This window comes from Oncorhynchus clarkii, chromosome 32 (genome assembly GCF_045791955.1).
Source record: "Oncorhynchus clarkii lewisi isolate Uvic-CL-2024 chromosome 32, UVic_Ocla_1.0, whole genome shotgun sequence".
In the NCBI taxonomy this organism is placed as follows: Eukaryota; Metazoa; Chordata; class Actinopteri; order Salmoniformes; family Salmonidae; genus Oncorhynchus; species Oncorhynchus clarkii.
In genome coordinates, this window is record NC_092178.1 from 26,215,733 (window position 1) to 26,239,731 (window position 23,999).

At 42.0% G+C, this 23,999-nt stretch overlaps 2 protein-coding genes across 4 annotated transcripts in view; one reads left to right on the forward strand and one right to left on the reverse strand.

The window, feature by feature from the left end:
* LOC139392029 (collagen alpha-1(XXII) chain-like) overlaps nucleotides 1-16,023 on the forward strand; it is a 70,678-nt gene extending 54,655 nt beyond the window's left edge. For all 3 annotated transcript variants that reach the window (XM_071139674.1, XM_071139675.1, XM_071139677.1), the window contains 25 exons: nucleotides 4,828-4,932; nucleotides 5,732-5,776; nucleotides 6,290-6,367; nucleotides 6,493-6,528; nucleotides 6,651-6,749; nucleotides 6,967-7,002; nucleotides 7,109-7,222; nucleotides 7,663-7,714; nucleotides 7,887-7,996; nucleotides 8,132-8,185; nucleotides 8,383-8,436; nucleotides 8,654-8,707; nucleotides 8,858-8,911; nucleotides 9,168-9,212; nucleotides 9,751-9,804; nucleotides 9,901-9,954; nucleotides 10,146-10,199; nucleotides 10,609-10,680; nucleotides 11,438-11,473; nucleotides 11,699-11,743; nucleotides 11,835-12,014; nucleotides 12,173-12,239; nucleotides 12,365-12,547; nucleotides 12,805-12,882; nucleotides 13,103-16,023. In XM_071139674.1, the coding sequence (XP_070995775.1) occupies nucleotides 4,828-4,932; nucleotides 5,732-5,776; nucleotides 6,290-6,367; nucleotides 6,493-6,528; nucleotides 6,651-6,749; nucleotides 6,967-7,002; nucleotides 7,109-7,222; nucleotides 7,663-7,714; nucleotides 7,887-7,996; nucleotides 8,132-8,185; nucleotides 8,383-8,436; nucleotides 8,654-8,707; nucleotides 8,858-8,911; nucleotides 9,168-9,212; nucleotides 9,751-9,804; nucleotides 9,901-9,954; nucleotides 10,146-10,199; nucleotides 10,609-10,680; nucleotides 11,438-11,473; nucleotides 11,699-11,743; nucleotides 11,835-12,014; nucleotides 12,173-12,239; nucleotides 12,365-12,547; nucleotides 12,805-12,882; nucleotides 13,103-13,296 (1,953 nt within the window). In that variant the 3' untranslated portion in view covers nucleotides 13,297-16,023. The remainder of the gene's footprint in view (nucleotides 1-4,827; nucleotides 4,933-5,731; nucleotides 5,777-6,289; nucleotides 6,368-6,492; nucleotides 6,529-6,650; nucleotides 6,750-6,966; nucleotides 7,003-7,108; nucleotides 7,223-7,662; nucleotides 7,715-7,886; nucleotides 7,997-8,131; nucleotides 8,186-8,382; nucleotides 8,437-8,653; nucleotides 8,708-8,857; nucleotides 8,912-9,167; nucleotides 9,213-9,750; nucleotides 9,805-9,900; nucleotides 9,955-10,145; nucleotides 10,200-10,608; nucleotides 10,681-11,437; nucleotides 11,474-11,698; nucleotides 11,744-11,834; nucleotides 12,015-12,172; nucleotides 12,240-12,364; nucleotides 12,548-12,804; nucleotides 12,883-13,102) is intronic.
* Nucleotides 16,024-17,749: 1,726 nt separating this feature from the next.
* The window catches only part of LOC139391921 (collagen alpha-1(IX) chain-like), a 38,173-nt gene continuing 31,923 nt past the window's right edge, over nucleotides 17,750-23,999 (reverse strand). The window contains exons 21-38 of the mRNA XM_071139530.1: nucleotides 22,256-22,309; nucleotides 22,104-22,157; nucleotides 21,884-21,937; nucleotides 21,741-21,794; nucleotides 21,489-21,542; nucleotides 21,331-21,384; nucleotides 20,884-20,928; nucleotides 20,629-20,682; nucleotides 20,455-20,508; nucleotides 20,082-20,207; nucleotides 19,940-19,975; nucleotides 19,790-19,834; nucleotides 19,656-19,688; nucleotides 19,375-19,521; nucleotides 19,179-19,233; nucleotides 18,877-19,071; nucleotides 18,171-18,257; nucleotides 17,750-17,958 (exon numbers count right to left, since the gene is read on the reverse strand). Of these exons, the coding sequence (XP_070995631.1) occupies nucleotides 17,750-17,958; nucleotides 18,171-18,257; nucleotides 18,877-19,071; nucleotides 19,179-19,233; nucleotides 19,375-19,521; nucleotides 19,656-19,688; nucleotides 19,790-19,834; nucleotides 19,940-19,975; nucleotides 20,082-20,207; nucleotides 20,455-20,508; nucleotides 20,629-20,682; nucleotides 20,884-20,928; nucleotides 21,331-21,384; nucleotides 21,489-21,542; nucleotides 21,741-21,794; nucleotides 21,884-21,937; nucleotides 22,104-22,157; nucleotides 22,256-22,309 (1,410 nt within the window). The remainder of the gene's footprint in view (nucleotides 17,959-18,170; nucleotides 18,258-18,876; nucleotides 19,072-19,178; nucleotides 19,234-19,374; nucleotides 19,522-19,655; nucleotides 19,689-19,789; nucleotides 19,835-19,939; nucleotides 19,976-20,081; nucleotides 20,208-20,454; nucleotides 20,509-20,628; nucleotides 20,683-20,883; nucleotides 20,929-21,330; nucleotides 21,385-21,488; nucleotides 21,543-21,740; nucleotides 21,795-21,883; nucleotides 21,938-22,103; nucleotides 22,158-22,255; nucleotides 22,310-23,999) is intronic.

Below are 23,999 nucleotides of genomic sequence, written 5' to 3' on the forward strand. Positions count from 1 at the left end.
TCATGTGTTCTAGGAACATCATATTGTAACTCATGTGTTCTAGGAACATTATATTGTAACTCATGTGTTCTAGGGACATCATATTGCAACTCATGTGTTCTAGGGACATCATATTTGAACTTGTGTGTTCTAGGGACTTCATATTTTAACTTGTTACTCATGTGTTCTAGGGACAACATATTGTAACTCATGTGTTCTAAGGACATCATATTGCAACTCATGTGTTCTAAGGACATCATATTGTAACTCATGTGTTCTAGGAACATCATATTGTAACTCGTATCTCATGTGTTCTAGGGACATCATATTGTAACTCATGTGTTCTAGGGACATCATATTGTAACTCGTAACTCATGTGTTCTGTGGACATCATATTGTAACTCATGTGTTCTAGAAATATCATATTGTAACTCATATCGCATGTGTTCTAGGGACATCATATTGTAACTCATGTGTTCTAGGGACTTCATATTATAACTTAATGTGTTCTAGGAACATCATATTGTAACTCTTGTGTTCTATGAACATCATATTGTAACTCTTGTGTTCTATGAACATCATATTGTAACTCGTGTTCTAGGAACATCATATTGTAACTCATGTGTTCTAGGAACATCATAATGTAACTCATGTGTTCTAGGAACATCATATTGTAACTCATGTGTTCTAGGAACATCATATTGTAACTCATGTGTTCTAGGGACATCATATTGCAACTTATGTCTTCTAGGAACATCATATTGTAACTCGTAACTCATGTGTTCTGTGGACATATTGTAACTCATGTGTTCTAGAAATATCATATTGTAACTCATATCGCATGTGTTCTAGTGACATCATATTGTAACTCATGTGTTCTAGGGACAACATATTGTAACTTCATGTGTTCTAGGAACATCATATTGTAACTCATGTGTTCTAGGGACACCATATTGTAACTCATGTGTTCTGTGGACATCATATTGTAACTCATGTGTTCTAGGGACAACATATTGTAACTCATGTGTTCTAGGATCATCATATTGTAACTTCATGTGTTCTAGGAACATCATATTGTAACTCATGTGTTCTAGGGACATCATATTTTAACTTGTGTGTTCTGTGGATATGATATTGTAACTCTTGTGTTCTATGAACATCATATTGTAACTTGTGTTCTAGGAACATCATATTGTAACTCATGTGTTCTAGGGACATCATATTGTAACTCATGTGTTCTAGGGACATCATATTGTAACTCATGTGTTCTTGGGACATCATATTGCAACTCATGTCTTCTAGGGACATCATATTTGAACTTGTTACTCATGTGTTCTAGGAACATCATATTGTAACTCATGTGTTCTAGGAACATCATATTGTAACTTGTGTGTTCTAGGGACTTCATATTTTAACTTGTAACTCATGTGTTCTAGGGACATCATATTGTAAATCATGTGTTCTGTGTATATGATATTGTAACTCTTGTGTTCTATGAACATCATATTGTAACTTGTGTTCTAGGAACATCATATTGTAACTCATGTGTTCTAGGAACATTATATTGTAACTCATGTGTTCTAGGGACATCATATTGTAACTCATGTGTTCTAGGGACATCATATTGTAACTCGTGTTCTTGGGACATCATATTGTAACTCATGTGTTCTAAGAACATCATATTGTAACTCATGTGTTCTAAGAACATCATATTGTATCTCATGTGTTCTAGGGACATTATATTGTATCTCATGTGTTCTAGGGACATTATATTGTAACTCATGTGTTCTAGGAACATCATATTGTAACTCGTATCTCACGTGTTCTAGGGACATCATATTGTATCTCATGTGTTCTAGGGACATCATATTGTAACTCATGTGTTCTAGGGACATCATATTGTAACTCATGTGTTCTAGGGACATCATATTGTAACTCGTGTGTTCTAGGGACATCATATTGTAACTCATGTGTTCTAGGGACATCATATTGTAACTCATGTGTTCTAGGAACATCATATTGTAACTCATGTGTTCTAGGGACATCATATTGTAACTTGTAACTCATTTGTTCTAACAACATCATATTGTAACTCGTAACTTGTGTGTTCTAGGAACATCATATTGTAACTCATGTGTTCTAGGAACATCATATTGTAACTCATGTGTTCTAGGGACATCATATTGTAACTCGTAACTTGTGTGTTCTAGGGACATCATATTGTAACTCGTAATTTGCGTTTTCTAGGGACATCATATTGTAACTCATGTGTTCTAGGGACATCATCTTGTAACTCATGTGTTCTAGGGACATCATCTTGTAACTCGTAACTTATGTGTTCTGTGGACATCATATTGTAACTCATGTGTTCTGTGTACATCATATTTTAACTCGTAACTCATGTGTTATAGGGACATTATATTGTAACTCATGTGTTCTAGGAACATCATATTGTAACTCATGTGTTCTAGGAACATCATATTGTAACTCATGTGTTCTAGGGACATCATATTGCAACTTATGTCTTCTAGGAACATCATATTGTAACTCGTAACTCATGTGTTCTGTGGACATATTGTAACTCATGTGTTCTAGAAATATCATATTGTAACTCATATCGCATGTGTTCTAGTGACATCATATTGTAACTCATGTGTTCTAGGGACAACATATTGTAACTTCATGTGTTCTAGGAACATCATATTGTAACTCATGTGTTCTAGGGACACCATATTGTAACTCATGTGTTCTGTGGACATCATATTGTAACTCATGTGTTCTAGGGACAACATATTGTAACTCATGTGTTCTAGGATCATCATATTGTAACTTCATGTGTTCTAGGAACATCATATTTTAACTTGTGTGTTCTGTGGATATGATATTGTAACTCTTGTGTTCTATGAACATCATATTGTAACTTGTGTTCTAGGAACATCATATTGTAACTCATGTGTTCTAGGGACATCATATTGTAACTCATGTGTTCTAGGGACATCATATTGTAACTCATGTGTTCTTGGGACATCATATTGCAACTCATGTCTTCTAGGGACATCATATTTGAACTTGTTACTCATGTGTTCTAGGAACATCATATTGTAACTCATGTGTTCTAGGAACATCATATTGTAACTTGTGTGTTCTAGGGACTTCATATTTTAACTTGTAACTCATGTGTTCTAGGGACATCATATTGTAAATCATGTGTTCTGTGTATATGATATTGTAACTCTTGTGTTCTATGAACATCATATTGTAACTTGTGTTCTAGGAACATCATATTGTAACTCATGTGTTCTAGGAACATTATATTGTAACTCATGTGTTCTAGGGACATCATATTGTAACTCATGTGTTCTAGGGACATCATATTGTAACTCGTGTTCTTGGGACATCATATTGTAACTCATGTGTTCTAAGAACATCATATTGTAACTCATGTGTTCTAGGAACATCATATTGTAACTCATGTGTTCTAGGGACATCATATTGTAACTCGTGTGTTCTAGGAACATCATATTGTAACTCATGTGGTCTGTGGACATCATATTGTAACTCATGTGTTCTAGGAACATCATATTGTAACTCATGTGTTCTAGGGACATCATATTGTAACTCGTGTGTTCTAGGAACATCATATTGTAACTCATGTGTTCTGTGGATATCATATTGTAACTTATGTGTTCTAGGGACATCATATTGTAACTCGTATCTCATGTGTTCTAGGGACATTATATTGTATCTCATGTGTTCTAGGGACATTATATTGTAACTCATGTGTTCTAGGAACATCATATTGTAACTCGTATCTCACGTGTTCTAGGGACATCATATTGTATCTCATGTGTTCTAGGGACATCATATTGTAACTCATGTGTTCTAGGGACATCATATTGTAACTCATGTGTTCTAGGGACATCATATTGTAACTCGTGTGTTCTAGGGACATCATATTGTAACTCATGTGTTCTAGGGACATCATATTGTAACTCATGTGTTCTAGGAACATCATATTGTAACTCATGTGTTCTAGGGACATCATATTGTAACTTGTAACTCATTTGTTCTAACAACATCATATTGTAACTCGTAACTTGTGTGTTCTAGGAACATCATATTGTAACTCATGTGTTCTAGGAACATCATATTGTAACTCATGTGTTCTAGGAACATCATATTGTAACTCATGTGTTCTAGGAACATCATATTGTAACTCATGTGTTCTAGGGACATCATATTGTAACTCGTAACTTGTGTGTTCTAGGGACATCATATTGTAACTCGTAATTTGCGTTTTCTAGGGACATCATATTGTAACTCATGTGTTCTAGGGACATCATCTTGTAACTCATGTGTTCTAGGGACATCATCTTGTAACTCGTAACTTATGTGTTCTGTGGACATCATATTGTAACTCATGTGTTCTGTGTACATCATATTTTAACTCGTAACTCATGTGTTATAGGGACATTATATTGTAACTCATGTGTTCTAGGAACATCATATTGTAACTCATGTGTTCTAGGAACATCATATTGTAACTCATGTGTTCTAGGGACATCATATTGTAACTTGTAACTCGTTTGTTCTAGCAACATCATATTGTAACTCGTAACTCGTGTGTCCTCTGGATATCATATTGTAACTCGTATCTCATGTGTTCTAGGAACAACATATTGTAACTCATGTGTTCTAGAGACATCATATTGTAACTCATGTGTTCTAGGAACATCATATTGTAACTCGTGTGTTCTAGGAACAACATATTTTAACTCGTAACTCATGTGTTCTAGGGACATCATATTGTAACTTGCGCTCTATGAATGACTATGCTATGTGTTCCAGGGAGATTTGGGGAAGGAGGGTCGTGCTGGCCCCCCAGGTCCCCCTGGAGATGCAGGCATACAAGGACCCCCTGGCCTGCCAGGGAAGGGCAAAGACGGACAGAACGTAAGACACAGAAACATCACTCTTCATAAGACGTTCAAACCTCGTTGTTACGGCTAGCAGTTTCACCTGTCCATGTCACCACTATAACCAAGAGTTTAGCCTGGTCTGGTGCCGTAGTGAGGGAAATATCCTGACTGCAGAGTTAACACACATCTATCTTGACTCTAAGAAATATAGAGTTTGTTGGCACTTATGCAATCAGGCAATTAAAACCTCAGGCTCTGGAGTTTCAAATGAAAAGCCCTTCACATCCTGTATTGGCTGCACATGTACATAAATCAACATGCATTTAAATACAACCATATTAAAATATGACTGGTTATGTTAGTACCGTACAGCCCACATTATACAGTTATGCCTGTGATTTGACCTGGAACCTGTTTACTCATTTTCTAAACCACAGGCCATATGGTGATAGTGCTGAGAAGGCAAACAAAGAGCACATACCCAGTTTGTGCTTTTATCACATGAAACTAATGAAGGAACCCAGCAGGACGGTGTACAGGTGCTGGGTGTGTGTGGTTTATAACAGTTCCATTTTACTACTGTCAGCTGCTGGCCCATAACCCATAACCCTAGCCTCAAAAGTATTGTACAGGGAATATAGGGGCACATAACAGTCATGCCTACAGCAGTATGTTACACTAGTTGACTATTCTCCACTGTTAAAGTGGTTTCTGTTACCGTAGTCCAGGGAGGTGCAGGACCACATATCCTGCGATAAGACTTTAAATGCTTAGTGTTTGATTTGACCAGCCAGCGGGCTCATAATAGTGTTATGTGTGATATTATATTACAGGGTGACCCTGGGCAGCGGGGAATTGAAGGACCTCCCGGACAGAAGGTAACTCATTTTTAAGTTGGGTTGGGGGAGGAGGGGTAGGGAGAAACACAGTGCTTTGAAGCCAGATTCTATCTGGTGACAAAGCAAAAAATGAGTATTCTCTAGCATAGGAAGAAAATGATTAATTTTGGTTGCCCTAAAGCAATTTTCTTTGACACAATGATTTAACAACAACTTTTTGAGGAGCAGGAGAGAGAATTCTGTTGTCGTTAAATCATCCGCCCTGGTCACCTTTATGATTGCCACACTGAATACTGAAACTTCTAATTGGATTCTCTGTTAGAAATAAACACATGTTGATGTATCTTGCCTGAGCAGCGAAGAGCTGCAGAGATCAACAACCACTCTGCTCAGCACAGCAGAACTCTCTGAGCCAAGCGTTACGATATTACAGTAATGTCATTAGAAAGTATTGGCTATTGCATTAACAGGACACAGTGTACCCTAGATGGAAGGTGAACAAGGTTCTGTTTGTGTCTTACTGGATGGTAACCAAGGTTCTGTCTGTTCCAGGGCCAACCCGGATCCCAGGGACTTCAGGGGGTTCCAGGGGACAGGGGTCCACCAGGAGAAGGCAAAGTCGGACCCCCGGTAGAGAGAGAGAGAGACACACACACACACACACACACACACACACACACACACACACACACACACAGGCACATTATTTTGAACATGAGAACTGAGAACTGATGTATCATATGTATCTTTTACAGGGACCTTCAGGGCCCAATGGTGCAGTTGGATCACCGGTAAAAAACATTTTTGACATTTTGTCATAATTATGCTCAGCCTTAGTGTGACAAAGTGAAAACGTAAACTGAGTAATGTTCAAATAAAAGTTCAACTGACTGCTGTTTGTTTCCTGGTTCAGGGCATGAGAGGTCTGCCAGGCGTCGCAGGTACACAGGGACCTGCAGGACACCATGGTTTACCAGGACGACCAGGAGAGAAGGGATCCCCAGGAGAGCCAGTGAGTTGACCAGTACAGTAAATGGAGTCGGAAACGTCCCAACAACACAGCAAACTGAGACCAAATATTGTACCTTCACTATGCCGTACCTTCTTTGTCACGGCACTGACGTGATGGCTCACCAATGGGGATGTATTCAAATGCATGATGTGATTATCAGTGTGAAGTGTATCAGTCCAATCAACCTTTGCATAATAATGGACGCAATCTCTTTCAGGGAGCAGCAGCAGACTTGTCAGATTTGAATCTGAAGGTAAGGAGGAGAGCCCCATTACCATAGTACTGTTGCCTCTATCTTGTTAAATCATCCTGACGCGGACATATTCTTTCATCGCTAAGTGTTTCTCCTTGTCCTTCAGGACGTGTGTTCAGACTGCCCGGCCGGACCCCCGGGACAGCCTGGTCTCCCAGGGACACCAGGAGACAAGGGACCTGCCGGACCTCCTGGGAAGAACGGACAGGACGGGTACCAAGTAAGGACAAAGTCATAGTACTGATAAAGGTATCCCTTACTGGGAGATGCACATCCTGAATCATTCTGATCCTTTCCATGCCGCTTCTTCATGCTCGAAACACTGCAAAGGGGACTTATAACTTCATAGAAGTAGTATGCCTCAGACAGCAGCCTAGGAGAATAGCGAAGGAGTCTCCTGTATCCATCACACTGTGTTTGACTGGAGTGGTGGGAAGCTAACAGCCTGGCTCTCAGCATCGTTAGGCTTCCTGTCCTCCGGGGGGGTGCAGTGAATGATCAGGACCTGGAGACAGGGCTGCAGATGGTCTTTTTAGAGAGCCAGAGATGGGGAGGGGGGGGGGGGGGGGGGCGAAAGACAAACAGACCAGAAAGAGAGATGTAGAGAGAGAGCCTTTAGTTGCCCAGAGACTGATGGTGTCTCTGTCATTATCATTACAGGGCCAAGCAGGCCCGACCGGACCCACTGGACCCCCTGGTGCCAACGGAGAGAAGGAAAGTCCTCCTCAACCACACCCGCTTATCAACCACACACATTCATCTTCCATAGAATATGAATTATCGAGTTGAAGACCTGAAAACATCCTGTGGTTTGTGTGTGTTATGTCACCTGCTGTACAACACAGTGGCCAGAGGTGATATGTATCATTTGTTCTTCGTTCCACAGGGTGTGAAAGGTGATGGAGGACCCCAAGGAGGACCTGGAGACAAAGGTGAAACGGGTCACACCGGACCCCCTGGCCACCCCGGTGCTGCTGGCATCATGGGGAATCCTGTGAGTACCTGTACCTGCCTGGTGGTGCTAACAGAACCTACCATTAACCCATCTGTCAGCCTGCTCTTTTTACTATTTAGTATCGCCAGTAGAATGAATGTTCTTTCTGACTCCTCCCTCTTCGTCTCTCTGTAGGGTAACGACGGTCAACCCGGCCCCATCGGTCCCCCAGGAGCCCCTGGAGAAAAAGTCAGGATGTTGTCCATATGTTTTATTTCCAGACAGCATATTACACTACATGTCATCAGTTTTCTACCGGCCTCGTCCCACTGGCTGGCCATATAGGTCAACTGGGATGAGTGTTGTGGCAGAGGACATTAATCGTCATAGTGCTGTTGTTGATTTATCATGGTTGGAACTGTCTTGTGTTTGTTTTGTCTCTGCAGGGAAAGGAGGGGATGAAGGGAATCCAGGGGCCACCAGGTCTACCAGGCTTAATGGTGAGAAACCATGTTGATCAAGTTTTGTGAAGGACTCGAAATGACCTGCTAAAAACTTCAAATAGTATTGGTGTGATAGTAACAATTCCACTATAAACTCGCTTTCAGTCTGTCCATGAAAACACACGTGTCATTTATGGAGTGGAATGTGAATAAACCGTTTGAAACCCAAGGCTGACAACAAAAAGACTACATGCTGAATAACCTTGTTCCACAGGGTCAAATGGGTAAAATTGGCAAAGATGGCCGACCAGGAGAACAAGGAGAACCTGTGAGTACACATGATATGGCCTGACTATATTCCCAGGATATTCTGTATGTTCTGTATATTCTGTTTTTTATACATGGCACACTATGGGTCCCCTTCATATTGACCTGCATCATTCCCTTGGCGTGTAATCTAACTCTGTTGTAATTTCAGGGTAAACAAGGAGAGACAGGACCACCAGGACAACCAGGTCTCAGGGGAATGCCTGTAAGTAACTAGGTCCCGTGTGGCTCAGTTGGTAGAGCATGGCACATGCAACACCAAGGTTGTGGGTTCGATTCCCATGGGGGACCAGTACGAACAAAATCACTCTGAATTAGAGCGTCTGCTAAAATGTTTTAAAAAATGTGAATGTAACGAAGTCTGTGGGAATGATTATTTAAGACTGTGGAAAATGGAGATATAATTTCACTCGTATGAAAACATTGGTGGTGTATTCATGTTGGTTATTCTTTCCACACAGGGCTTCAAGGGTCACAGAGGAGAGCCTGGACAACCAGGTTCAAAGGTCAGCCCATTGACTCCCATGTCACAATTCTCAACACATTAGATCACTAGGAGGCCGTCATGTGGTGAATATGAACATTAGGCATATGTCTTCCCTGGTCTGTCAAGATCAAATCATCTCGCTCTCAAAATTGTGACACATGCCTACTCTCATTAAATCTCTCTCAGCTCGAGGATACAATATCTGCCACAGCAGTGGTCAATAGCGTGTCTCAATATAGTGTGACCAATAGCATGCCTCATTACTGAGACATTACTCACATCCCCTCTAGCCTGTTCTCTGACAGAGAACAGGCTAGAGGGGATGTGAGATGGACCGCCAATGATTGCAACTTCCTTATGCCATCGCCAATAACACGTCTCTTAAGACAGAGGCTTTTGTTACATAGACTGCTGTCTACCTCCACGTTAACCTATGGATTTTATAGAGCACATTGGATGTATAAAAGTGTCTTGCCTTGACCCCAGACTCGAAAGAGAGGCCAACTGTGAATGGATTGGTTGCGTTGATGAATATGTTTCTGTCTTCGACCAATCAGGGTGAAGATGGAAAGGAAGGACGTAACGGACCGGAGGGTAAACCTGGCCAAGACGTGAGTGAGAACACTAATATAACAAATCATAACTCTGCAATTATCAACACACAGGGGATGTCTTAATAATATATGTGTTGTGTTTGTTTGTTGAAGGGTAATACTGGACCTCCTGGGCCAGAAGGCCTGGCTGGCCGGAGAGGGGAGAATGTAAGTCACCTTTATGTTATACTGCCTTTATCTACTGACACCAGATTCATCACGATGACAACCTAGCTAATAGAAAGGGACACTAATGTCTCTCTCTCTCTCTCTCTCTCTCCCCCACTTTTTCTCTCTCTCTCCCTATTTTCCTCTCTCTCTCCAACCCTCGCTCCATCTACCTCTGTCTCTCTCTCAAGGGTAAACCTGGTGAACCAGGACCTTCAGGAAAGCCAGGAGCCCCTGGTACTCCAGTGAGTGATCATTTATTTATATACAGCAGTAAATGCTCTTAACATTGCAGACATTGTAGTCGTTGCTTCTGTGAAAGCAGAAACATGCACATGCGGTGAAATGCTGTTTGTATTTAGCGAAGACAGCAGCTTCCTCTACCCTGTATCTGGTACTCTACAGCCAGCCCCACCAAGCCCTTGTAAATATGAATATTAATCGCTTACAGATGTTTCATCTCCCACCGCAAGATCTTTTATGAGATTTACCTCCAAGCGTAGCAACGTTCACAAGAACTTCAGATAGCTAAACATTATGTTAATATCACCAAATCCCTTATAACGAGTGGGGCTGCATCTGTGTTCCAACTACAGTACGACTACAGTATGACTACGCCATGTGAAAGACCCCATGTTTCTGTGTATATTACAGGGTCAGGCTGGAGCCAAGGGAGACCCTGGGAACCCAGGATTACCAGGCTTTAGTGGTCCCAAGGGGCCGTCGGTAAGTAGGGATTCCTGCTCCTTTTTAATGTAAACATTATCACTAGGGTTCTAAGCTACTGTTGCCAGCGGTGTAAAGTAACTAAGTAAGAATACTTTAAACTACTCCTTAAGTAGTTTTTTGGGGGTATCTGTACTTTACTATTTTATATTTTTGACAACTTTTACTTTTACTCCACTACATTCTTAAATAAAAGATGTACTTTTTACATTTTCCCTGACACCCAAAAGTTGTCGTTGCATTTCAAATGCTCAGGCAGGACAGCAATATGGTTCAATTCACGCATCTATCAATATAACGCATTGTCATCCCTACTGCCACTGATCTTGCGGACTCACGAAACCAAACAGTGAGTTTGTAAATGGTGTCAGAGTGCTGGAGTGTCCTCCTGGCTATCTATAAATGAATTAAAAATTGTGCCATCTGGTTTCCATATTATAAGGAATTTGATGTATAGCATTTACTTTTACTCAAGTATGAAATTTGTGTACTTTTCCCACCCTACTTAAGTACATTTAAAACCAGATACTTTACTCAAGTAGTATTTTACTGGGTGACTTTCACTTTTACTTGAGTCATTTTCTATTAAAGTATCTTTACTTTTACTCTTTACCTCCTAGTCCTACCACTCATGCTGGAACAGTCTGAGTTGATGTTCTGCCATAAGAAGGGTGGAAGTTGTGATGCAAGCGTTTCTGATTTGATCAAACGTATTTCTATATAAATGTCTCAGCCTTCGATCTGTCTGTCTATCTAGGGTCCTGCTGGTCCGGTCGGCCCAGAGGGGAAACAGGTAAGAACCATTGGTTAAGGTTCTTGTAAGTAAGCATTTCACGGCACATGTGACAATAAAATATGATTTGATTTGATTGATTGGTTTGTTGCTAGATTTTTTTGGAGACATATTTCAATTTTGATCAGCTACTTTTAGTGTCTTTACAATGGATATAATGTGGGACGTGGATTGGGCGAAGTCTCGCTCACAGCATATTATATCAACTCTTTATCTGTTTCACAGGGTATGTCTGGCAGAGCAGGAGAACGTGGAGTCAAAGGAGAGAGGGTGAGTTCATACAGGACACCTGCCCAACCAATGACCTTAAACAACATTGTTGATATTGTCTCTGAGTGAGTTTTGTTGGATGTCTTTGTAGGGCGACTCAGGTGGGAAGGGAGATAAGGGACCTGTTGGAGATCCAGGTATGCCTGGTAACCAGGGGCTCCCAGGTCGTAAGGGCCACACAGGGATGATGGGTATGTCCGGGCCCCCAGGAGAGGTGGGTCTTACAGGGCCTCAGGGAACACCTGGAAACCACGGACAACCAGGACCACGGGTGAGTAGTGATTTGAATACTTGCACTTTACAGAATACTCTCAGAATACCCTGGCACTTTACAGAATACCCTGGTTCAATCTCAGTCACATTGCTATAGAAAATAGTACAGACATCTACAACTCGATGACCTAAACATGCTAATTTCTCCTTCCACAGGGAGAGTCACCATCACTGGAAACAATGAGAAGGCTGATCCAGGAGGAACTAGCGAAAGCGCTAGATGGTGAGACTGGAGTATTGTTAGGAACAATGGGACATTAGTGCAATCTGCAATGTATGCAAAGTTCGTTTGACCTCAAATGAGCTGTGCAAGTCATAATCGTGTGTGTCCTTGTGTTCCCCCTCCAGCCAAAATGGCGTACCTGATGGCCCAGATCCAGCCGTCCCATGTGAAGAGCACGGCAGGTCGGCCAGGACCTCCAGGCCCCTCGGGGAAAGAAGGGAGCGACGGTCGCCCCGGACCACCAGGGGAGCCTGGCATGCCTGGGCAGAACGGAGGAGACGGCATGAGGGGACCCATGGGTCCTAAAGGTAACTAATCCCAAGTCCCATTGTTTTTGGTCATGCTTCCTATATTTATTGGTTCAGATAAACACACTGTGAGAGCATAATATTAGAGTGTAATATTGTCAAAACACTACATGAGAGGTTTCAGGTTTCCAACTCAGAAAACACGTTTGCTACCCATTGATATTAGTCTTTAACCTTTATTGAGGTTTTCTTGATTCAGACACTGTCTTTAAGAACATCATTGTGAGTGTTGTGTCTGTCGTCTCTGTGACATCCAGGTGAGAGAGGATCCAGAGGAGACAAGGGAGAAAACGGAGTTGGACAGAGAGGAGAGACTGGACCATCAGGTCCTATAGGTACAGTAAATCTATTACAGCAATATATCAATATAATGTCTCTATTACTACAGTATCATTCTAAATGGATGATTGTTTGTATCCATCTTGAGATCCTTTGTTGCTAAACTATGAGCTATCCAGCATGAGTTGGGTGAGTGACTGGCATTTGAACTTCCTAAGAAAGCAGCAGTTGCTTCATTGTGACTCTTTGCCATTCACTTGCTATTCCACCCCCCAGGACCAGCAGGTATGCCAGGCTATGGTAAGGACGGGCAGCCCGGGGCGTCTGGAGCTCAGGGAGAACCAGGGAACCCTGGTCCCCATGGCCAGGCAGGCCCCAGTGGACCCCCAGGGCAGTGTGACCCCTCTCAGTGTGCCTACTATGCCAGCCTGGGAGCACGACCCCACACCAAGAACGTCAAGGGGCATTAAAGAGACAGAAACACACAGAAGGTGCGTCCGATATGGCAACATCTAAAGGGAATAGGATGCCACGTCGGACGCAGCCAGAGAGCTACAGGACCCTACCCAAGTCCAGATATTTATGAACTGTGATGTGTCAGGATGAACCAAGAACTTTTCTTTCTATTACGATGTTTCTTCTCGGTGTGGAGGGATCTTGAGAGAAGTGTGCTGCGGGGGGGGGGGGGGTTGAGGGGGTCTAATATTTGGTAATGTCATCATCAAGAATTACACAACTTGTTCAATTTAGACGGACTGCCGTTGTTCTTATCCGGCTCGAAGGACCATGTAAAAGACCACCGACTACAGTCATGCTTACTGGGCTATGATGTGGCAGCACGGAACCAGGCCTGGGTCCAAATAGTATTTGTTTTAGCTTGTTTGAACTTGCCTCACACAATGGAACCTATGGAATAGTCCCCAAAAGTGCAAACCCGGCCTATCAGCACTTTAGGCAGGCTCAATCAAATGCTCACAACTATTTCAAAGAAAATGAAAACTATTGGTACCCGGGTCTGGTAAAAGACGGAGCCCCAGTTACAGAACGGCCATTTAACTGACTCCAAATGATGTTGTCAGTCTCCCAGCGTACACAGTCGTCAGCCTGGAATGGGTTTAGCATTAGATTTAACGTCAGCCCATTTGTCAGTGTCCAAATCATTGATCCAGAGATAGGCATCTCCTCTGGAGTCAACTGGTAATTATCCAGTCAATGATTTTATCTACTTTGTTTTTATTGATGGGAAGGAAGATTAGCCTTGGCACAATCTAAAATAACAATACTGAGTTTCATGGAAGGATCTTTAATGAGCATGTGGATGGAGGTGAAAAACTTCATGCTTTGTTTTGTTTTGCCTTGCCTGTACGCTTATGATAGTGCAATTGTCTTGAATAATGACAGCCAGGCCACCAGTACTGGTCAGGGTGAATACTGAGCTCTTAGATTATCTGGGTATCTTACTAGAATGTCCACCTTATTACAAACTAAGATACTGTGTCAATAACAAAAACATTTGTGACAGCTTTAATTGTCTATTTGTATGATGTTCATTGTTCCTCCAAAGGGAATCAAACCTCATGAATGCATGTAAGGCTGTCAAGTAGACAAAACCCATAAGACTCTTTCAAAATGAAATGTAAAACTTTAAAAGGAAAACCACATTTCCCCTTTCGTTTCTCAATAAGTGTCTCTGGTGATTCCACAGTCAGGCTGTAAACAGCCTGGAGAGAGAAGGTACTAAAATCACAGCCTTTGTTCCAGTCGTTCCTCAAAAGTTACTTGTTTCCTGGTTTCACGCCACGTTCTCTTCCTCCTGCTTATTAGTCTGTCGGGGACACTGACTCAAATAAAGACATTGTTTTAACTAATAAGTGCTTGACAAAATGAGTTCGTTCTTCCCTGTGTTGTATATTCTGATTGGTAAGGTCAGTGAGTATTTTGTCTGAAGGATGTTCCTCACTCAACCCCCATCGGACCAATTATACCTTCTCTAAAACTCACAAGACTGATCGAGCGAGAGAGCGTCAGTAAAAAAATACGATAGCCCACTGCTCACTCTAGGGGAATTGTTTTGGCTTGAAAAAGGCGAAGAAATGTAACGCATCCACGTTGAGGTTACGAAATGTTAATCAGGTCACCAATGAAGTCAAATAGATATATTGTCTTTTAGTCTTTACTTATGGATGTGAGCCTGGATCCAGCATTTATTTCTAGAACACCCACAGTGTTCCAGAACACAAGCCAACACCCACAGTGTTCCAGAACACAAGCCAACACCAAGTGTTCCAGAACACAAGGCAACACCAAGTGTTCCAGAACACAAGGCAACACCCACAGTGTTCCAGAATACAAGCCAACACCAACAGTGTTCCTGAACACAAGCCAACACCCACAGTGTTCCAGAACACAAGCCAACACCAACAGTGTTCCAGAACCCAGGCCAACACCCAGTGTTCCAGAACGCAGGCCAACACCCACAGTGAAAGCACTGCTTGGCCTACACCCACAGTAAAAGCACTGCTTGGCCAACTGCACCTCAGGTCATTTCATTGAAGGACATCCAAAGAGCTCTCCTGAATATTTATAGCTAAACATATGTTACGTATTGTACTGCAGCCTATCAAACTATGCCTCATGATCCATAGCAGTCAAAGAGACTGATGCACTCTTCAATGACTTGCATACACTTTACCACCACATCACAGTGGAGATGTGTGGACTTGGTTTTGAATTAGGTGTCAGAATGACACAGGAGCTATACTACAGTAACATAATGGTTTTGTAATTGGAAAATGCTTTTTAGCCCATTGATTTGAACCTCAGAATGTCGGCTGTTTGATTCCAGTGCTCCGCATAGCAAATATTGCAGAAGGTTCTAGTTTTATAATTATTGGCTTGGCTTGTTTCTTAATTTCATATACATTTGTGATTATTCAAAACAACCAACTGTATGCAATTGATTTAGTTTTTTTGTTCATTATACTGTTAAATGATTTACAGTTTGAAGTACCTGTAGCCTACCATATGTGGAATGTTAAAAATGGTTTCACAGTGGTGACCCTTACCTGTTTATCCTAACATACTGGTGCTAAAACATCCTTCATTACTGGCTGGTATATTTGTAAGTATTGGAAAGGTATATTATGTACTGTATCATGTTGTAATAAATACCGGAACAGATCCCTTTTTATAGAAAAGGCATTTCCTTTCCTTTGTGAGTACTGTCATCTTCCTGTGTGCAGGTATGAATTTCATTCTCAATTGTTAGGTTTCCTACTTTACCAGTAAACCCTGCAGGCACTTGACAAGATCATGCCTTCTATTGAATGTCAATAGCAACTTCTACAGACCCATTAAAATTAACAGAAATCACTCAGTTTTACATTTTCTCCCAGTATCATTTGCATAGCAAGCACAATTGGCACTTCTGTCAAATATCTAACCAGTTTGTATTGCTTGTTAGAATTTCAATTTTGCTGAAATGATCCATTATGGAACTTTAGCATGTTAGTATTTTATGGACAATCTACTATTCTATGGGATGCCAGTAGATCCATGATTAGACCTATGAAGACAAATAGATGCTGTTGAGGAAGGGAGAAGGGGGTTAAAGAGGGGGAGGGGGGAGGATGGGGAGGCTAGTTCCAGCCTGCAGCAGCCCAATCTCCTGGTTACAGCCAACAGCCAGCCTTATAAAGGTCATATTGACTCAATAAATTAATCTCTGGTGTATAGACTCAGAGAATGGGATGTTGACTCTCCTCTCTCAGTAACTAGGCAACAGTGGACCAGACGACCCTGCGACGTCTGTAACAAAGACTGACCAAACTGGTCTCTTGGTGGTCTTGGTCCGTCCCCTGGCTGCAACAGCTTCAACAGACAGTACTCTCTGTGGTAATCGTGATGCCACAAAACAGCTCTCAAATGGTAAAGTCTTGAAGCTGTATAGCATGTTGGTATTCTGTGAATGCCTGTTATACCCGGATCGAAGGACCAACATAAAACATGGACTAATGGTTTGTTCTAAAATGCTTCACTAAAGGTAAAGCTAGCTGTATTTACATTCATAAAAACAACTCACCGGTCTAACATGAAATATTTCCCAGACTAATCAGTTTATTACATTGTTAGAAAACAAAACAGGGAAAAACATACTGTCTAACATAGATTATCCTATGATCAAATGACTGAATGAAAACATGAACTACCAATATCGGTTTATGGCTCGTGACGGTAGTAGACTTCTTCTGTCATTGTTTATTGATCAACATTGAAAATGAATGATTCCAAAGCAAAGTTTGCAGTTTTGTTATTTGTGAAAGGCTGAGCTTCGTACTGTACATTGTGCTGGAGAGGACGTTTTTGATGACAAGGAATTAAACAGTACATGCATAGAAGAAAAAGGCACAGTATTTACCTTTGTATTACTTGAAAACCAACATAGTGCCCTGTTTGTCTGCCCAACATACAGTATGTCTGTTGAGTGAGAGAGTAAAGCTTGAAGCTGTGGATATAAATTGAACAGCATGAATTGAACAATATGGTCATTTTACAAGTTTGTCTAGTTTTGTATTGGTCTTTGGGGCAGCTCTTGGGCCATGATGGGCCACTCGTCAGCTGAAAGGCTAGCTTAAAATCAATAGCAGCTGTCTTAGAAAGCACAACATCAGATAAGCTCTCTCTACAAAAAAACGATGCATCAGTCTAAAAGATGAAGCTTGAGAAGTATCTATACAGTATTCCAAATGACATTTGCCTTGTCTCTGTTTCTCGTTGTGTTTTTCTTTGGTTCTGTGGTGCGATGATGGAGACGTAAAGACTCCCATGTATTACCCCTGGGAACTGGGTACCTCATGTCTCTCTTGCTGCTGCTAGAGATGGAATGTGTTCCTGGAATGTGTTCTGAGCTCCTGTTTGTGTTCCTCACGGCCCCTTCCTGTAGCTGGAGGATTTCTTCCCCCCATTCATCATGTAGAGAGGTGGGGGCCTGCCTATACAGTCTGAGGGGTCACAATAGCCTGGGGCTCCTGTAGCTCCCCTGGGACCAGAGGCACCTGGGCTACCATTAACACCGTCTTTACCGGGAGGTCCATCTTTACCGTCCTTCCCAATGCCAGGGCTGCCAGCCACACCTGAGAGAGAGACAAAGGATTAGGGAGATGACGAAAACAGGTACTGAACAACATCCACTCATGTCAATGTGTGACCGACTGGGTTCGCACCCAGGTCTCTTGAGCTGCACCAGACTGTGTTAGCCTGCTGAGATAAAGCCTTCGCATAAACTTGAAGAGCTAAAGTCTTCAGGTCTTAGGCAAGAAAATAATGGAGTGAGGGGTGGAGTTACCTTGTGGGCCTGGTTCGCCTGGACTTCCTGGGGTTCCCACTCCCTTTTCTCCCTTATGTCCTGTATCCCCCTTTACACCAGTGTCACCTACAGAGAAGAGGAAGACATTTCCTTTCACATGTTTTACATTGACTGTCTGAAATGGGCTATTATCTCCACAGGAGGTGTCTGTATGCCTGTGCCTGCGTGTGTGTGCCTGCGTGTGTGTGTGTGTGTGTGTGTGTGTGTGTGTGTGTGTGTGTGTGTGTGTGTGTGTGTGTGTGTGTGTGCGGGTGCGGGTGCGTGCGTACAACAGGGATGCAATTAAAGGGATTTGGCAGAGAGGGCTTTAAGTGCTGTGTTGTCTGATTCAGTGCTGGATGTGCAAGCTCTTTCAGAGCACTAAGCTACAGTACTGTGGACACAATGGAGCTGGTCGGCCAGACAATGCTGTATTTCTCTAAAAGGTTTCATTAAGAAATACATTGCAGTACATTAGTACGGCTGTAGACCGTCTACAGAAATACACTATAATGGACAAATAGAAGGTCATTATACCAGCGTGCCAGCATGAGTCTATACTTTTCTAGTTGTAGTTTCTATGTTCTCCACTGTACACAATGAAATGGGCATTTTCAAGATGGTCCAAGTATTCCATTTGAATGATCAGTTCTTTATACATTTCACCTTTTATCTAGTAAGTTATTGATGCATGATTCCCCATTACCTTGTTTTCCAGGTGTACCTGGTAACCCAAAGTATCCATGTGGTCCCTTCATTCCCATCAGTCCTCTGGGGCCTGGATCTCCTACAGTCCCTGCTGGGCCCGGGGGACCTGGAGGGCCCGGCAGTCCTGCCATTCCAGGGGCCCCGATCGCTGCTGGTTTCTTCAGTACCTCCTTCTTAAACTCTGCCAAGTGTTCTAGATGGAGAGAATGATTCAAATGTCCATTTGACAAAGCACCCTACTGTACATGGCAGACTGCCTTGAGCTACAAATGTTACAGTGTGTACACAATCTTCACGTACCTTCAACAATTGCTGAGCATAGTTCGCGAAGTTTGATATCATTCACTTTAGGACCCTATTGGATTTGAAAGTGGAAAAAGTATATGAATCAACACTAAAACATTTATATGTCACTCCATTCCTAAAAGTATTCTAGAGGATGATTTAGTACTTGTGTTGTACAGTCTTCGTTCACTTCATGGAAGAAGGTACTTACAGGTAGGCCCCTAGGCCCAGGTGATCCAGTTAACCCTCTCTCTCCCTCCAGTCCATTGGTTCCCTGGGGACCGGTCAAACCTTCATGACCTGGCTGCCCTGGTCTACCATCTTCCCCGGTATATCCCTTCATGCCCTTCTCTCCAACCTAGAGGCGAGTGGACAATGCAACATGACTTCAATGTTAACTGTATACCATAACGGATTCAATTATTCCACCCATCAATCAATCAATCAATCAATCAATCAGTCAATCAATTGATTTGTAACATTGTTCTGTACCTCTCCTTTGATTCCAGGAACACCAGGAGAACCCTATAGAAACAACAATAGATTAAATAAGGACCATTGTAGTTATTACAAATACTGGGGAATACTAAAGCTAGATCAAATGTATCTCTCAGTAGAACATATACCTGGTCTCCCTTGACTCCAGAATCGCCTATAAGACCTGGATCACCCTGTGGACAGCAGTAAGATTGTCAATACAGATACTGTATCTTGCAAACGCATACTGTATCATCATTGACATGATATATGGTATTGACGTGAATCCATAGACTTACTTCACTTCCCTTTGGGCCAACGGGACCAATAGGACCCTAGGAACAAGAAATTAGAGGCACAGGAAATTAGAAGTCATTCAAACCCCTTCATTTACAAACAGACAACTATTACCAAAACAGTAAGCTACACATCAGAACTTACCTGGTCTCCCTTATATCCAGTGTGACCTTTCAGTCCTTTTTCACCAGTGTCACCTTTGTCCCCTTTGTCACCCTGGATGCCTGTATCACCTGTGACCCCCACTGGTCCCTGCTTTCCTGTCTCACCCTGAGGAGAGTGATGCAGGATAAAGGAAATGTTACTAAAGATACTCTGGTGTATCTGTCTGGTGGGTTTATGTGAGGTTAGCTATCAGCTCATTGTTACCGTCAGATAGGGGTTGTTATTGAAGAGCAGTATGCTTGACAATCCTAGTTTAATATATGAATAAGAAATGACTACTGGCATGTATATTTAATAACCAATTATTATAAGCAGTTGAACTATAATCAAATGTTACATATGGTCAACTTACAGAAGCTCCCTTGTCTCCTGGTTGTCCATCTTCTCCTGCTGGTCCAGTTGCCCCCTAAACAACCACGACAGTCTTATTAAGCATCTTCAGCAGCGTCAGTAGAATATGGATCCACAGTCATGGCTAGCAGTGTTGAGTGATAGTAAACCCTGAAGTGTGAAATTTGATACTCACTGTCTTCCCAGGAACTCCGATTGGTCCTACTGGTCCGTCATCTCCTGTATCACCCTGTACAAAAAACATACTATTTTACAATAGACAAACACAACGAATTAAACTGTACCCAAGACAGGCCTGCACCCACACAGTCACAGGCAGACACACAGTCACACACACACACACACACACACACACACACACACACACACACACACACACACACACACACACACACACACACACACACACACACACGCACACAGACTTCACCTTGGCACCTCCAGCTCCAACTAGCCCCTGTTTTCCTGGTAACCCCTAGAGAAACGACACAGGATATCCTCAGAATACCGTACAGTATATTGTTATTTTTGAAAGCACTACGACATTAGGGATAGACTACTTCCTTGTTGTGTTGTTTCTGTTGATTCTGTTTTCCCTGCCATGTCCTCTGACCTGTATAACCTTGCAGCCAGACAGGCTATGATGGGAAGGTTGTGGTTTTATTGGATTTTCCTTCCGCTTGGCTGTTTGCGTCTAAATGATTTATTCATCTGGTCTGCGGTGTGGTTTGACTGGGAGAGAACCACTCTATTGATTTTCACAGCTTTTGCTTTCTTTTAAATACCAGCAAAACCTTGTAAGGTCATATAATCTACAACAATGTTTGTAAATGAGTAATATTCCAAGACAAATGTCCCAGATTAATATTACACTCACTGGAATTCCGACGATACCCCTGACTCCAACAGTCCCGGGAACGCCAGCCTCTCCCTGTTGGAAAGATGACAGGGATGTTTATAGGAAAAACGGTTGATTTCTTGACAGATCTTGTAAGACTGGATATATTCTATAGTAGTCATAAAGTGTAGACTAACTTTAGCTCCATCCACTCCAGGGAGTCCACCCATGCCGTCTTCCCCAGGAGTACCCTGTAATCACAGTTCATCATTGATCACAACAACAACACCACTCCGCATCATAATCACACTCATAAGAGATAAGATGTTGCAAAATGTTAATTATTCATGGGAATCTAACTATACAACTAACAATACAAAAGGATCTCACGTGCATCTGATAACTTATTGGAAAGGTCATTGTTTATGTTGTATTGTTTCTTTACTCACAGTGTCTCCCTTTGCTCCAACAGGACCCTGATCTCCTTGAGGACCGATCGCTCCCTAAGAAAACACACATGCAATGAACCATGAAACAATTTTAGGCAAACAAAAAGAAAAACCTCTAGAGGTAGAAGAGAGGAAACACTCACATCATCACCTTTATCTCCCTCCAGACCCTGACGTCCACGACTGCCCTCCACACCCTAAAAGAAGACAAGTGGTCAGTCACTACAGTACATAACGGCAGACATTTTGGAAAACACTTTTCAGCCCTAGGTGATGTCAACCACCGTCTGTCCTTCAGTTTGCCTAAGGACATTGAAAATGGCAGTTATAATTGACTGAGTTAATGAAATGAGTAGTGCTTACAGGAGATCCCGGTGGTCCGGTGGGTCCTGGGATGCCATTGAAACCAGGGGGACCCTGAGTGGAGCGGACAACACAGATGGTGAGTTGAAGACTTTAAACACTTGAGTAAAACGTCAATAAGACGTGCAGTAAATATGGTTTTAAACCCTTACCCTGTCTCCTTTCTCTCCAAGAGTACCAGGAAAACCAATTGGACCTCTTTGTCCCTGGAATGTATTACAGACGTTAAAAGGAATTATATTTCATATGATTCACAGTGGTGCGCAGCAAACACATTCATCAGTTATAAATGGCTGGTTGTATGAGCAATTTCCACTTGAAGCAGAAATCCTATGTACCATCTTTGAATGCGCAAGATACACATTTTGCGCTTAAGGCAGAAATCCTATGTAACATGTCGGTATGCTCATTATCTATGTTCAGCTTGGAACAGAAAAACAGAAGTATATAAGTGACAAAGCAAGAGACATTGGGATTTTCATTATCAGACAGTGAGGTAGAATAGATCATCCAATATGTGTTGGTACAGTTGAAGTTGGAAGTTTACATACACCTTAGCCAAATACATATAAACTCAGTTTTTCACAATTCCTGACATTAAATCTGTAATGGCTCTCGTGGTTTGAAGAAGGAGACCAAGGTGCAGCGTGGTAGGTGTTCATGATTTTTAATAAACTGAACACCGCAACAAAATAACAAAGTAGAAAAAAACGAAAGCGCACAGTTGTGTCAGGCAAAACAGCTAAACAGAAAATAACTCCCCACAAAACCCAAATGGAAAATGACAACCTATATATGATCCCCAATCAGAGACAACGATAGACAGCTGCCTCTGATTGGGAACCACACAACAAAGAATTGGGAGGCAAAACAATTGGGAGGCAAAACAACAAAGAAATAGAAAACATAGATTCTCCCACCCGAGTCACACCCTGACCTAACGGAACATAGAGAATAAATAAGAATCTCTAAGGTCAGGGCATGACAAAATCCTAGTAAAAATCTCCCTGTCTTAGGCCTGTTAGGATCACCACTTTATTTTAAGAATGTGAAATGTCAGAATAATAGTAGAGAATGATTTATTTCAGCTTTTATTTATTTCATCACATTCCCAGTGGGTCAGAAGTTTACATACACTCAATTAGTATTTGGTAGCATTGCCTTTAAATGGTTTATCTTGGGTCAAATGTTTCAGGTAGCCTTCCACAAGCTTCCCACGGTGAGTGGACCCATTTGCGACCAAGCTTTTACTTCCTGACTGATGTCTTGAGATGTTGCTTCAATATATCCCCATAATGTTCCTACCTCATGATGCCATCTATTTTGTGAAGTGCACCAGTCCCTCCTGCAGCAAAGCACACCCACAACATGATGCTGCCACCCCCGTGCTTCACGGTTGGGATGGTGTTCTTCGCCTTGCAAGCATCCCCCTTTTTCCTCCAAATATAACGATGGTCATTATGGCCAAACAGTTCTATTTTTGTTTCATCAGACCAGAGGACATTTCTCCAAAATGTACGATATTTGTCCCCATGTGCAGTTGCAAATCGTAGTCTGGCTTTTTTTATGGCGATTTTAGTGGCAGTGGCTTATTCCTTGCTGAGCTGCCTTTCAGGTTATGTCGATATAGGACCTGTTTTACTGTGGATATAGATAATTTTGTACCTGTTTCCTCCAGCATCTTCACAAGGTCTTTTGCTGTTGTTCTGGGATTGATTTGCACTTTTCGCACCAAAGTAATTAATCTCCTTCCTGAGCGGTATGACGGCTGCATGGTCCCATGGTGTTTATACTTGCATACTATTGTTTATTCAGATGAACGTGGTACCTTCAGGCATTTGGAAATTGCTTCCAAGGATTAACCAGACTTGTGGAGGTGTACAATTTTTTTTCTGA